The sequence below is a fragment of the Aplidium turbinatum genome, chromosome 13 (assembly GCF_918807975.1).
Source record: "Aplidium turbinatum chromosome 13, kaAplTurb1.1, whole genome shotgun sequence".
Classification (NCBI taxonomy): Eukaryota; Metazoa; Chordata; class Ascidiacea; order Aplousobranchia; family Polyclinidae; genus Aplidium; species Aplidium turbinatum.
The window spans coordinates 21,490,850-21,505,288 of NC_137484.1; the positions used below are offsets into that span (position 1 = coordinate 21,490,850).

Below are 14,439 nucleotides of genomic sequence, written 5' to 3' on the forward strand. Positions count from 1 at the left end.
CCAACCAACCAAATACAGCAGGTGTGGCCAACACGTCGATCGCGATCGACCGGTCGATCGCCAAGTCTCAATTGGTCGATCGCGTCGGGTTTTGTGTTGAAGTTACAAGATTCCTAAAAAGCACATTTTTCAAGCAAAGTGAGAAATATTGTCGATCAACTCAGACAAAATTCGATCAGTTTTTTCTTTTAAGTATGAAAACAGAATACCTGTCAGTCATACTCATACACACTTATACAACACACTTTCTTCCCACACATCTTATGGTGTCACAAAATTGCTCAGTGACTTCATCACCGACCGGTCGATCGCTAGTAAATAAGAAATTTTTTAGTCGATCCCATTCGACGAGAAGTTGGCCACCCCTGAATACAGTATAGGCTACATCGCATTAGACTTGTACTTACTGTATTTGTTTGTTTGTCAGAACAGACCCCCAATCTTTCTAGTACGCTTCGCTCGTCGCCCCTTCCTACCTTTCCTAGTAAATGTCCCCACCAATTTTACAGAGCGATCGGCGCCCATGCACGAGATCATACTTTAAAAAATGAGAAAACAGAGAATACGGTACTAGACAAGCTTCCCAAACCATTACGATAGAGGGGACAAACTAAGTTGTTTGCCAAACAAGAAGTCTTATTAAAATATTTCAATGACTCAAACGGAAATGAATGGTGGTGAGCATAGAATAAATTTTACTCCAGAGTAACCGGCCGCAAACCATCAATGGATCAGTACACAGTACACACAGACCATCGACAAACAACGCACGGCAGCAAAAATAATCCACATCCCCTTGCGAGCTGTGCCTAGTTGTAACTATGCATTTATACCATAAAACATGAAATAAAGCATTTTCATTTTAAGGCTCAATTAATTTATCCAAAATGCTTTCAAAGCAAGTCCAACATCACAGGTTGTTTTTGTGTCGTTTCTTGTATGATTTTCTCAACCTCTTCTTCATTTTTTTAGTGCGTTTCAATCTTTTAGCTTGCCTCTTATGCAACCAGACAGGTTGGTTTCCGTTTTCATCTTCCAACGTCAAAGTGAGTCTCTTCTTATCCATTTGCATTGTATCCGATGTTTCTAAAAAAAAAAAAAAAAAACTTTTTTAACGGAACGGCAGTTCTAATTTCGACCAATAAATTTTCGTCCATAGCAATGCAATAGCAGTGTTAATATCAGTAAACGCTGTACTTCACAGCATCCGATCATGACATTAAATTGATGAATATTCAATGCATTTTCAAACAAGTTTCTATTTAAACCACAGGCTTGATGGCATAGGCTCTTTTTGAAAACTGGACGTACAACTACCATTCCTGAATTGGACATTTGTAATGTACATGCTAAAGTAGTACCGTAGTATAAAACTTAGTTAATTATAACAATGGTCATAAAATTTGTGGCCAAGATAATCTTAAGATTAAAGATAAAAGTTTAACAAAATTTTTAAAATAAATTAAACCCTAATATTGTTATAATTATATAGTAATAAGATGTTCTGTTTAGTGAATGTTTACTACACTAAGGATACCGTACCTTCAAGTGGAAACAGTGGCGTCCTGTCTGTAGTTACATTTTAATTATATAGGTTTGCAAATCTGGTTCAGTAAGCCATGGTTCAATACAATGATATAATATATATATACAGTAAACTGGCACAAGCCGAGTCCAAAGTAGGCCGTGTCCAAAGTAGGGGGGGGGGGGCTGGTTACCAAGAAATACAAACATGTCAAGTTTTCCCCAACCTACATACCTTGCTAAAAATAAAAGTTCCATCCTGCCGACCTTAAGGTCGAAACAGTGCCGTCCTGTCTGCAATTATGTAATGCTTTTGGTTCACCAATTGAGTACTCTGCTAGCAGACACCTTGCTGTTGCATTGCCCAAAGCTTACTGCTCCGGCAGTTTGAGCACTCTAGCAATGTGGGTGAAAGTACCCAAATGTGGCTCCTTGCGTACCACAAATGGAAAAATCACCACGCTGAATTATTTATATATATAGTATATAATAATAAGGCTTTCACATCTAGTGTATGTTTACTGCACTGATGAGACCTTAAGGTCAAAACTGTGCCGTCCTGTCTGCAGTTATACATATGTATGTATGATAAAATGATTAATTGTGTAAGATAAATGGTATTAATACCACAAAAGAGTGCTCAATGCTAAGCGGAATGTTAAGCAGAGCTATCAAGTAAATTAAATCATGGATAGAAAATGAAGTTGCAAATGTTCAAAAGCTTTAAAATAATAAACATTTGATGAAAATTAGTCACCCGCAATTAAGTGTCAAAGTGGTAGGCATGTTTAACTTTTCGTGCATTCACTCCAATATTATTTTCTCATTTTGAGCACATTGCAACACAATATGATAGAATAAATTCTGCTAGCCTATAAAAATTACAAATATGATAGCAAGTCAACTTGTTTTTAAAACTGCACATCACAGACAAGCCATACCTGACTTCAGTTTATCTGTTCTTTCTTTCTGAAGAAGTTCATCTCTCTCTTTAAAACGAACCATATCTTCAGTCATCACAACTTTTGTGTTTTTTATAGTTTCTTTTAATTTTGCTAATACTCTTTTATCGTTTTTATCACGTTTGACAGCTCTCATTTTTCGTTTCCATTTACTTCTCAAACTTTTTGCCATGTTTTAAATTTTATTTGGCACAACTTTGTGTTTCAAATGACAACATGTACCAGTAAGTCTGCATAAAAAATAAAAACAACCAAGCTATTGTCTCGTCAAGATATAAGTAACAACAACTAGCAAAACCCCCAATGCAATTCAAACCAAGGCACAAAAGCAAAGAATGTAAATAAAATAAAAGTAAATAAAAGATGTTATAGCTAATGGGAAGCCACTTTTTAAAAATAGCAGTACAAAATAAAACTGAAAAGATTCAAGCTTTTTACAGAAAGTTTATATGGAGGCATTCACAACAACCACATGTATTTGGTGATACAATAAAAAAATTGTTTTATACTGAAAGGTGAAAAATATATTTAAGGATGTTTTTGAAGTTCAATTATGTTACAAATATGCTAAATGTGCAAACGGGATTGACTACATGAGATTTGACAAGCAAACAACTAATGGTGATATCAGGTGGTACTTTAGAATCTCGGATGATTTTGTGCTTCTGGATCTTTCCAAGGGCCCAAGAGGTTGAAGAAAACGTCACACATACTTTAGTTCTTGTTTTAGCCGTGTATTGTTCTTCTGGCCCAAGAATGTTATCGATATCAGGTCCAATTTAGGCTTTCAATGGCCATGCAAATAATTGAATGATTGTAGGAACCATTATCCTTGGAATGAGAAAACTTCTTTGGTAGCTTCATATAAGTCATAGTCTTTGTTCTATTTTTTCTCTCAATCTATTCAGGGGACGAAATGGGTTGCATTCAGGATTTGCGTATTTCCACTTCACAAATTTGTAAATATTTTGCAATTAAAAATTATTTGACAGAAAAAAAATTAACAATTTATTTATAAATAATGTTATTATAACTCGTATAGGTTTTATACTTTTAAGCTAACTATATATATGACTTGTTTTTTGGTTTTCAAATTAGGTTTTAAGAAAAACTTCATTTTTCCTAAAAAATATATAAAATAAAAAATGGCATCCTGACTTTCAAGCAGCATAAAAATGAATATGTCGGGTGCAACCTAATTCGTAGTTCGTACCATGAACAATTCGTACCGTCAGTTCGTACCTTGAAAAGTTTGAGAGAAAAAATTAAAAAAAGCTGAAGTCGCAGATCGCAGTTTCCGCAAACATTTTGAAAGGGTTAGGATTAGGGTATCGGTATCCGCAAAACAAACAAACTGAAAAGATCGAGAGAAAAAATAGAACATCGCTGATCGCAGTTTCCGCAAACATTTTAAAATTTCCGGTAATGATCCCGAGTTTGCCAAAGTCGCTGATTGCAGTTTCTGCAAACATTATAAAAGGTTTAGGGTTAAGGTTGATCGGAGTTTCCGCAAACATTTTAAAAGGGTCAGGGGTTAGGGTTGATCGGAGTTTCCGCAAACATTTTAAAATTTCTGGTAATGATCCTAACAGTTTTTGTTCGTTTGCGGAAACTGCGATCAGCAACTTCGGCTTTTTTTAATTTTTTCTCTTGATCTTTTCAAGGTACGAATTGTTCATGGTACGAATTAGGTTGCATCCAATATGTCCACCCGAAGTACTTTTAACAAAGTCCGCATGTTGTCTCTGTCATCGCATTATTTACTGCGCATTTTTTACGGTTCATTTAAATATGCGGATCGCACAGAATTATTCCGCCAAAATCATAGTGGTGTTTGGACATGTTTTGCAATGAATATAGCAACCACAAAACGTGCTATTGTAGTTTTATTACACACAAAAATACCACCAAATTAATACACATTTAAGAGTACGAAAATATATTTCAAATATAATTGTTTAAATTACCAGATATGTTTTTTATAGGTCCTTGAAAAAATGATCGCAAATACGCACATGGACTATAGTTTTTAAAAAAAAGTAAACACCAAAAAAAAAAGAAACAATCACGTTGAGCCACTGAATCTTACATTACATGCAGTAGTGCAACCCTGGTCAAAAATGTTAACAGATGTTCAATATTATGTTGCCTGTAAATTCATTACCGTATGTTTCACCAAATGAACAGCTGTCCACGAAATGTGTTACAAAAGCACATAGGCATAACCAACCGAAAGCAAACTTAAAGTTGAACAAACGCTACTTGCTCTTGCTGTGTTTTCGTAAAGGTGAGCGTTGAAACCATTTATTTCTAAAAATTAAAGTAACGTTAACGTAATCCACATGCAAGCCAGAAACGCTGGCAAGGCTGGTTACGCACGAATAAAATTAATGTTTCCAATTCAAAAGTTTGATGACTGAATTTAGGGTGCTTTATTGATAATTGGGATAAATTTAATTGCCCACATTATTTCTTTGCAAATAAAAACGATTACAAACATGTCAAAAGAAGTATATCTCAGAACATACTTTTGAAATTAATATCCCAGTGACAAACCTGTAAACAAAAAAATGTATCAAGTGTGTTCCCCTCAAGACCATCAGCACGTTTTGATAACGTACCAAGGGCAACATTGCAACTGTCTATTTTGTCTTTTTTATTATTTTATTTTTTTACTCATGTAGAAATTAGCGCCACACTCATATAAATTTAAAAATAAAAAAATCAGTTGGTTTTTTTTTCTTTCTTTGTTTTTTTTCTAAACTTTTAAAATTTTACTAAGGTGTTGCAAGTTTGCAATCTTGCCATATTTTGAACTAATTGTCTTGCATTAGTATCATGCACGGTATAACGTCCGCGTTTTGTCGCTTCTACCTTTTTCTAGACCTCTACTGTGTTTGGCATATGTATTGTTCTTCGTTGTGATGGTTAGAAATAAAAACAAACTGAACTGAACTACGTGATAGTTCCCATACTGTGAAACAAATCAACCGCTACATTTACGTTGTTAGAAGATTGGCCATTTCGCGTGAAGACGAAGAAACCAGACACTGCAAATTACATATTTTTGGTGGGAAAAAGAGTGAAGCTGTTTTCACAAAACTGGTTCTGTTTTTATTCTATTTTTGACTGCAGCAGAACCACTGTTGAAAATAGAAAATATCATACAGCCTACCGAACGTGTTTAATGGCACAAAGGTAGCTAATGCTAATCGTCCCTGATGTTTTGCGATGAAGACCAGACTAGAAACAAAATGGAGAGTTAAACTGTTTGTTTACAATAGTAACTTAAATTCAAACTTTAAACTCAAATAGTAACTTTGATATACTTTCACTCATTTTCTAGCAAGTTAAAGTTTGTTTAACATATGTATAAATATTTAAATGGTTTTTATGATGTAAATTATACTGCATTATTTCAAATGAATCCAAATACCTATAATACAAGAGGCCATAACTTAAAATTGTATAAGCCACAAACTATGTCAAGGCTGAGAAGTAACTTTTTCACAGTACGTGTAGTAAATGCCTGGAATAATTTGCCAACAACAGTCATAAATGCACTTAGCTTGAATGCATTCAAGGCAAGGCTTGACAAGCACTGGAGCAGTGATCCATTGAAATTTACCTTGAAATCATCTTATGATGTTATGTATTAAGTGACAGTATTATTGTGTATGTATTTTTCATGTATATATGACCGTATTTTTTCATTTTCTGCTCCCACTAATATGTCTTCTAAAAGTTTATACCGTATGATATAATATGTGTATCAGATGTTATTGATGGTTAGAGTTATTACTTATTAGTTATGAAACTAGCTGTTAACCTAATTAACAGCAAATGCGTTGTGTATATCAGAATGATGAAAAAGCATCTCGGTGCTTACAACATCAAATATTTACTATTATTAACGACTTTTGTTAACATGTGGTATTATATAGCTTAAACGATGAAATGCTGGGTTTGACAACGTACGGTTCCAGTACGTTGTTGGTTAACTATGACTTCGTGAACCAAGAAGCTTCAAGATGAAGCGGCTTTGGTTCGACTCTCGGGATGTGCATGTTAAGTTTTTTTAGTGTCATGTTTGAACAATGCGTGTTAAGGACTGCCATCCATTCAGCGGCACCTAATGGATGGAATAATTCCTCGGTGTTCGGAAACTTCACTCTGTCTACCTCGATGACCGGGCCTGCGTCAGTGGTTCAAAGCCTCTACAAGTATATGAAACTGCCAAGATTAAGCTCTCAAAGAAGCTTTTCCATTTCGAGGATAAAGATTCAACTAATCCATCTTCATTTTTGTTAACATTAAATATTTTTGAAATTCAGGTTAATGTTGCTGAAAGGAAATATTTACATGCGCTGTGTAGTAATAATGTCTTAAAGGAAGTATACCTTATACTGTAGCAAGAATAGGATTGTTTTTGAGCAATATTTAGTCGTTGCTCCAATTTAAAATGTCTGCTACTGTGCTGGCACAACTTTTTGAAGAAAAAAACTTTTCTAAACTGCAAGACACATTGAACACTATACCAGCTCATTCAGTTATTGAAATATTAGACCAAATCATTCCCTCAATTATTACCAACAACAAACAAAGTGGTTTGAGTGTTTTGAAGGCTATTCTTTTTGGTTATGGAAATGGTGGTTCAAAACATGCCATGGAAATTCTTCATCTTTATAAGAAATCAATTGATTTATTGGAGTTGGACACCAGCAATTCAATACTTACAGAGTTAATCTGCATTTTAAACAATGAAGCTAACAATTTATCAACAAATTCTCTATCAGAACTATGCTCAATTTTACTTGAAAAGGTGAAAAAAGGAAGTGCAGGTCAACAGCTTTATCTTAAGTTATTTCAAAAGTTGCTGGAAGTAGTCCATCAGCATACTAGTGTGAAGATTGACAAGTCAAAAATGATATTAACCGGCTCAGAGTACAAGCATCATGTGATTGAAGAATTGTGCTTATGTGAATGGAAGAAGGATTTCATCATTCACTTGGTCAACATGTTTAAAGATCTTCATCTTACATCATCTGAAGCAGATGCTGTAGTTCGCAAATTGTTGGTTGAGATGAAGAACATTGAACCACAAGAGCTTCCAGCATTTGTTTTTCAATGTCTCCAACTGGGTAGTAGTTGCAGCAAGACACAGCCGATTCTACTTGGTGTGATCAATCATTTCAATGCTTTAAATAGGCAAGCACAATCATCCAATGAAATCAGTGATGATGTCATAGATGAGGCAGACAATTGCAGTGCAAACCAAAATGAGCTTCTGTTTGTCGAAGGAACTGTGTTGCTTTACTTCACAAATGCTTTAAAGCAAAACCAATTGCTTGGAAAAGCCCTTTTAAAATTACTGAAAAATATCAAAGTAAGCTTGTCAATAGACATCATTACTCCCTTTTTTATATCTCTGGTTCTTGTGCTTGTTTGTGATAGCAGGTACAATGATGAGGCGGTGACATTGTTAAGGTCACTGGTCTTCAAGTGTTTGCAAGATGGCTATAAAATTAGCACTTCTAAATACTTGAAAGAACTTGCTCCGGCGCCACCAAAGATAAAGAAGTTACTTCTTGAAGTGGTGTCCAATTGTAGCCAGGGGTGGGAGGAAGTTGCCCATGGGATCATTGACCTTGGTTTCAGTCTTATGACATTCTATGGACCCAAACCTGGTCCATTTGGAAAATTATTTGAGAAGAAGATTCGAGTAAAAGGAACTCCTCAAGAAGATGCTTGTGACATTGGGAATGTGATTCTTGCATTAACTTTTAAGACCCACAAACCTGCACGCAATGAAATAATCAGCCAACTTTTGAACCGGATCCAGATTAGCGGTAACTCCCCTGCTTATGTTTACATAGATTTGTTACGGTCGATAGCAAAACATTACCCCCAAGCATTGATACAATCTAGCAGTCAGATTAAGATAATGTTTGACGACTTGATGGTAATGCATCCCTACAATGTCTGTAAGCTTCTTCCTGCTCTTCTTCCTCTCCTTAAAATCAATTCCTCCCTCCGCAACAGCCTCATGCTGGTGCTCCGGAAAACTCTCTCCTCTCGGGAGGTGAATTCAAGGCTTTCTGCTCTTCACGGTTTTCTTCTTATTTTAAGCAACTTTCCACTGACTGATCCAATCACAATGAGTCAGGTCTCAAGCCAGTCTTCTCAATCCATATTTTCATCTCAATCAAGCAGCACGCCGTCTTTTCCCAGTCATGCCCATAACAGGATGCTTTGTGTCGAAATCCTTCAGGCACTCAAGCGTTGCTTGGTTCAGCAGTGTGCTGTTAGAACCGAGCTATATTGTGGCTTGCATAGCGTTGCCATAGCCAATCCTCGGCTGTCTTCAATTATCATCGAAAATTTGTTGGAACACATAGGGGTATACTATGTGGAAGATGATGACGTCATTCCTCCACTCTTAATCGATCGATGTTTTGTTAAATCAGAAAACCAAATCCAAGAGCCACTTCAGATCCTTCTTGCTCTTGTTCATCATGTGGTCCGACATGTTCAGATTATGAACGACTCAGATAAAATGGGAGAAGAAGATATTCTAGATGAGGGATTGACTGAACGAGTGCATGATTTGTTCAAGTCTCTTACCACTAGGATGTGCAAAAGTGAACTGGAAGACTTCAACATTGAGAGAAGCAACGCAGCTTCGTCTAAGAGTGATGCTCCAACCCATGGCCTCCTTTTATCTATTTACCAAGTGCTGATAGAGTATAATTATTTCATGTTTGTCAAGACAAATGAAGGTGCTAATACAATTTTATCATTGTTTCAGTGCTACAAAAAAGTTATGGAGGTCACAAATATAAAGCAATGTCACATAGACATGGTAATGTCCTCATCCACCCTTGCTGGCTTATCTAACATGGTTTCAAGTATATTTTGTGACAACGCTCACGTGGACGTTCGCTCACTGGAATCGTCTGAACATTTCCTCAAACATGTTGTATCTACTCTCCTGGCTGTGTTACAGCATGGGAGAGACCATGGTTACTTTCATGGTGTTGGAGATTCTAATCAGAATGAAGTAGTTGATTATGTCAAAAACGCAGCATCAGCATGTCTTCACAAGTTCATGGTTGAGAAGAATGCGATGGACCGATCCCCCGTTACACTGACCTGCTTGGAATGTTTTCACACTGCCTTGCAATACATGAGCGCCTGGCATAACGATAAAGTGATTGATTTTGTGATGTCACTTTGCAACGATGACGGAACACAGCAAAATAACTTAATGAAGCTTACCAAAAGGTTGCAACGTGTCGCTATCCCATTTGTCACCAATGATGCTCCTTTATCAGCCAATGAAAGGAAAGTTCTTTCAGAGTTGCTATCCATTCTAGATACAATGGTGCCCCTAGCATCTGCCCATGCTACCACAGAGGATATAGGACAATTCACTGATTGGTGGAGAAAATTATGTGTTGAGAGCAAGATAGATGATGTAACCAGTGTAAAGCGTCTCATCTCTTCTCATTTGCAAACAAGCTCTATTTCAATGTCTCATCCTGAACTACCCTTTAGAGACTTATCTTTTGATCTTCACACAAAAATTGGTTCTGTGGAGGAAGCTGAAGACTCGGAGATTGCCACGACGTACCAGATTATCACTGATGAAAATGCTCACCATGCGATCCCACTTGTGATTCATCACCTTGATCGCATAATCAGCAATATGGAGTGGCTGCTTCAGCATCTAAAAGGTTGTATGGTAGGATCTGGAGATGAGAGCAAAGGTGATAGTGATGTAGATGAAGCGCTGCAAGAGAGGCGGCGAAAGATTGAGAATTCGATTTGTGTTACCATCTGCACTGTTGGTGTTGGGTTGTTAGAATTGTCATTCACCTCAATCAGGCAGCCACAACACGTGGAGACTGTTATCAATGGATTCGCAAACGTCTTCACCTTTCTCACCCACTTCTGTAAATATTACTTATGGCTCCACCAGCAGGGAAAAGGCAGCATACCGTCGCGCTACGAAAAGCTGATCTCGTTTGTTGGTTCTGACCTCATGAGGCCTGTCTATGGCTTCATAATGCATGCGCAAAACCTGCAGTGCGCAGATGGCGTCAGAGGACAAGCGGCAGGGAAGAAGTCGGCAAAGAAAGTTCAAGCTTCATCAACTCTTGGGAAGGCAAAAATCCTCCGAGAGAGTAAGAGCATAGCACGTCTTGTGTTCTCCATCGAACAACAAGAGCATAATCTCATCCTTCTTGCTCGCCGTACAAAAATCGACTTTATGAAATCCTATCACCTGCCCACGTCGCGCGACTTTAGAATACGCAGTGACGTCATACGCATCACTATGAACGAACAAGAAGCATCGAAAGATGGTGGTGATGATAATGATGATGAGAGCGACGAGTCATCCAGCAAGCGACCTCGTGTGGAATGATGATGTCAAAGCCACTGATGAACTGCCATGAGATCTGATATCTTACTGAGGAGATGATCATTTTTTCATGTACTTTCGTTGCATTTATGTTCAAGAAAAAGTTTTATGCCCTTTTCAAACTTTCATAGTTATCCGTTTATTTTATTGATTTTTTTCACGATCATAAACACTGGTTTGTTGGTTGTATGCTCAAGCGGCGAAGCTTCTGCTTTCAAGAGGGGTTGGACCAACACTTTTCAGTTTGTTGGTGTGCCCCCATTGAAAGCATATATACAGGTGTTAATTGACAAGCCACTTTATGGGTGCTTAAAATGGGAACAACTAAATCGATGATTGAATTGCCTTTAACTGCCAGTTGTGTTGCAATAGATGCAAAATAATAATCGTAAATGTATCCAGGGTAGGCCTATCCCAGTGCAGATCAGTGTTGGATTGCTGGACTTATTAAAAAAATGTTTTATTAACAATAGATTTTTTGACCAAGTGAGTACAACTGGCCTCAGCTGGTGTTTGATAATTTTTGAGATCTTTGTTTTTTTAGAGCTTGCTGTCGTTTTCTAGTTCAGCTTATATTCTTTTGGCGAAATACTGTATATATAATCATAACAAACATTATGGAAATGTTATTCGCACAACAAATGTATTTCCCAAAATTGAAGCTTAATTGATAAATATCGTGTATCTTGGGATGCCAACACTACTGCAAATTGTAGAAAGTTGTTTGGTGTGGCAGCATGTAATTTGGTCATCCATGCATTTTGGAGCGCTATCACTGCCTAGCTCTATCTGGTTGGTTTGTTGTAATAAAATGCTTGACAAGCTTGAGGGTACTAGAAGGATTTAGGCCCTAGTGTTAATATTAATATATAAAAAAAAATTGATTGTTTGCATTTTGCGTTCGTGTAACGTCGGAAGAGAAGTACATAATGTTATTCGTTTTCTTGCCAAAAAAGTTCGAATTTTTATTTTAGTTTACCATTGTTTTCACAACATCTTATCGCGTCATTGGTAATCATCTACTTATCGTCTTGACATTGTTCTGCTGTTCTCAACATTTAAATGTACAACCTTTTTTGCAGAGGGGTTTCTTTAAGTTGGGCATGTAATATTGCTGTAAAAAACTTTCTTTTTTTTGCCAGATTGGTTTAATAGTGACAGCCTTCATGGAAGTCCAAACAGCAAGCATTTTGCGGGTCTCTGTGAGTAGCAGCCTAACTAAGTTCGTGAGTGAACGCAGATTTGACAAAAGTTTAACGATTGGCGAACTTATGCAAAAATTGGAACTAATAACTGGTTCTACAACTCAGTATATGCAACTGGATGTTTACTCCAAAAATGACAAGTTCTTATTCAAGTTGGACAATCCAGAAGCACTGTTGGGGTCTTACCATATTGACGATGATATGAGGATTAATGTTGTTGATAAAAATCCAGGTGGAGTCCAAAACTACACAGACGTTTCCAATGTTGATAAGTTTGAGCTTTCTGACAAAGCTTATGAAAAACGACAAGGTACTGTGCGTTCATTTTTAAAACGAAACAAACTTGGAAAATTCGACCCTGAAGATCAGGAAACTCGTAAACAAATGGAAGAAGAACAAAAAATTGAAGACGAAAATGCATTGCAAAGAATAAAAGTGGGTTCCCGTTGCAAAGTAACTGTACCTGGACAAATGGTACGTCGTGGTGAAGTAAAATATGTTGGATACACAGAATTCAAGCCCAGTGTATGGGTGGGGGTACAGTACGATGAACCTTATGGGAAACATAATGGAACTGTTAAAGGAAAGTCCTATTTTGTATGTGAGCAAGGCTATGGGGCATTTGTGAAGCCGAAGCATGTTGAATGCGGTGATTTTGAAGAATTAGATCTGGATGAAGATGAGGAAATGTAGGCCTAATTCTACGGATTTTCTCAGCTGAAAAATCCCAGTATTTTCATCGTGAATGTTTGATTGTTTGTCATAAGTGTCATATCTTTTTCATTTTTTAATGAAAATTGTTTAGCTCTTTAAGAATGTCATATTTTTTTCTGCTAAGCAATGCATATCGCGTGATGCAAATTCATTGCAACTCAAGAATGGCAAGTGCTGTCATAAGTTCCTTTTATTCTCTCTCGCAGTGGTTGTAGCGTTCATCTGATGCTGATGGTGGAGAAGTAAGTCATCCTGATAAACATCCGAACTTTTTGGTGTTCAACAAGTTTCTTTTGAGTTTTCTTTCTATGTGAGAGAAGTTCAGCACACATGTAATTTATGTACAGTTTGTGTTCTCGTTTTATGCTTTGTTCCGTTATATGTGCAGACCAACAGGTGTATTTGTCTCTTCATTTCATTAAGCCTGTCTAATATAAGTAATAATATCAACAAATTTTCCTCGTGTCAACACACGCAATTAGAATTACCAGCATGTCAAGCAGAGATTTTCAATGCGAAGTTCATCTTATCAAATGGCCATAAATAAGTCCATGGCTATTGGCTATACTCAGTTTAATACAATGGGAAAAACACCACTATGAGTGTGGTTTATGGTTTGATAAGAATTTTGCTTTGTTATAAAATATTACCGCGTAACTATTGAGTGTCGCAGTATTGGTACAGTCCCATGTTTGGTATCATTTAAGTTTTTTGTACTTGCCTAGCAATAATAACCTTATTGCGCCATGGGTCTAACCTTGAGTTTCTTCTATCAGCACAAAGGCTGGAAACTCGCTGAGACAGCGAGCATGGTTGCAGAAAACGTTTGCTGCTAAACATTGCTGTGGCTTTGTCGTATAAAGTAATAAACTATTACTGGCCAACATTTTGTAACTGTATTTGTGTTTATTCTGAGGCGGCATCTTTCATAGAGGGAGCCGATTTGTGCATATCGGGTAACCACATTGTCCATGGAATAACAAAAGGATTGCAAAACTCAAACGTTTACCAATCATTGGTAAAAAGAAGTTGCATAATCATAATTCTGTTTATTTGCCATTTAAAAATAGACGGTGTATTGACTATGCCGTTAACCGGATTGATTAGAATAATGGAACAGGAAGTTAAATTGCAGTTGTGGGTTTAAAGTGTTTTCAATGAAATACAATGTTTTAGTGAACACATTCAAACTCGTAATGGTGAAAATCTTGTACTTGAAATAATTTTTTGTTGACGTGTTGCTGCTGTTAAAACTCAGTTTTGATACAAATATTGATTTCACTGTGTCGTGCATGAAACAGTAATTAATGTTTTTGTCCTGTATTTTCTTTTCAAATAAAATCACCGCTACGACTGCACAACGTTCAGTTTAGAAAGAAATCTGTTAAACATTGGCAGCATCAAAAAGGGAAGAGCATTTAGGTGCTTAACGTTTTTCCGCCAGTCTTGGATTAAAGATGATTAAAATAAATTTGTAAATTTTTTGTGTGAATTGTACGATATCCTATCTCATGACCTAAAACTGTCACAAAGCATTCATCGATTGTTCAAGCACCCCTAGGAAACGGTCTGTCGTAGGCGTCCGACCAATTTTGGCTCGACTTTAGAT

General features: G+C 36.7%; 3 protein-coding genes across 3 annotated transcripts; 2 read left to right on the forward strand and 1 right to left on the reverse strand.

Annotated features, from left to right (window-relative positions):
* Nucleotides 1-514: 514 nt before the first annotated feature.
* LOC145781997 (protein LLP homolog) lies at nucleotides 515-2,712 on the reverse strand. Its single transcript, XM_082593720.1, has 2 exons — nucleotides 2,466-2,712; nucleotides 515-1,086 (listed from the first exon to the last, which is right to left on the reverse strand). The coding sequence occupies exons 1-2, from the start codon at nucleotides 2,656-2,658 to the stop codon at nucleotides 911-913; spliced, it is 369 nt and encodes a 122-aa protein (XP_082449846.1). The 5' UTR covers nucleotides 2,659-2,712; the 3' UTR covers nucleotides 515-910.
* A 4,203-nt stretch (nucleotides 2,713-6,915) lies between these two features.
* Nucleotides 6,916-11,994, forward strand: LOC145781863 (Fanconi anemia group I protein-like). Its single transcript, XM_082593545.1, has one exon. The coding sequence runs from the start codon at nucleotides 6,949-6,951 to the stop codon at nucleotides 10,912-10,914; it is 3,966 nt and encodes a 1,321-aa protein (XP_082449671.1). The 5' UTR covers nucleotides 6,916-6,948; the 3' UTR covers nucleotides 10,915-11,994.
* A 3-nt stretch (nucleotides 11,995-11,997) lies between these two features.
* On the forward strand, nucleotides 11,998-14,185 carry LOC145781865 (tubulin-folding cofactor B-like). The gene has a single exon (XM_082593546.1). The coding sequence runs from the start codon at nucleotides 12,078-12,080 to the stop codon at nucleotides 12,807-12,809; it is 732 nt and encodes a 243-aa protein (XP_082449672.1). The 5' UTR covers nucleotides 11,998-12,077; the 3' UTR covers nucleotides 12,810-14,185.
* Nucleotides 14,186-14,439: the final 254 nt, after the last annotated feature.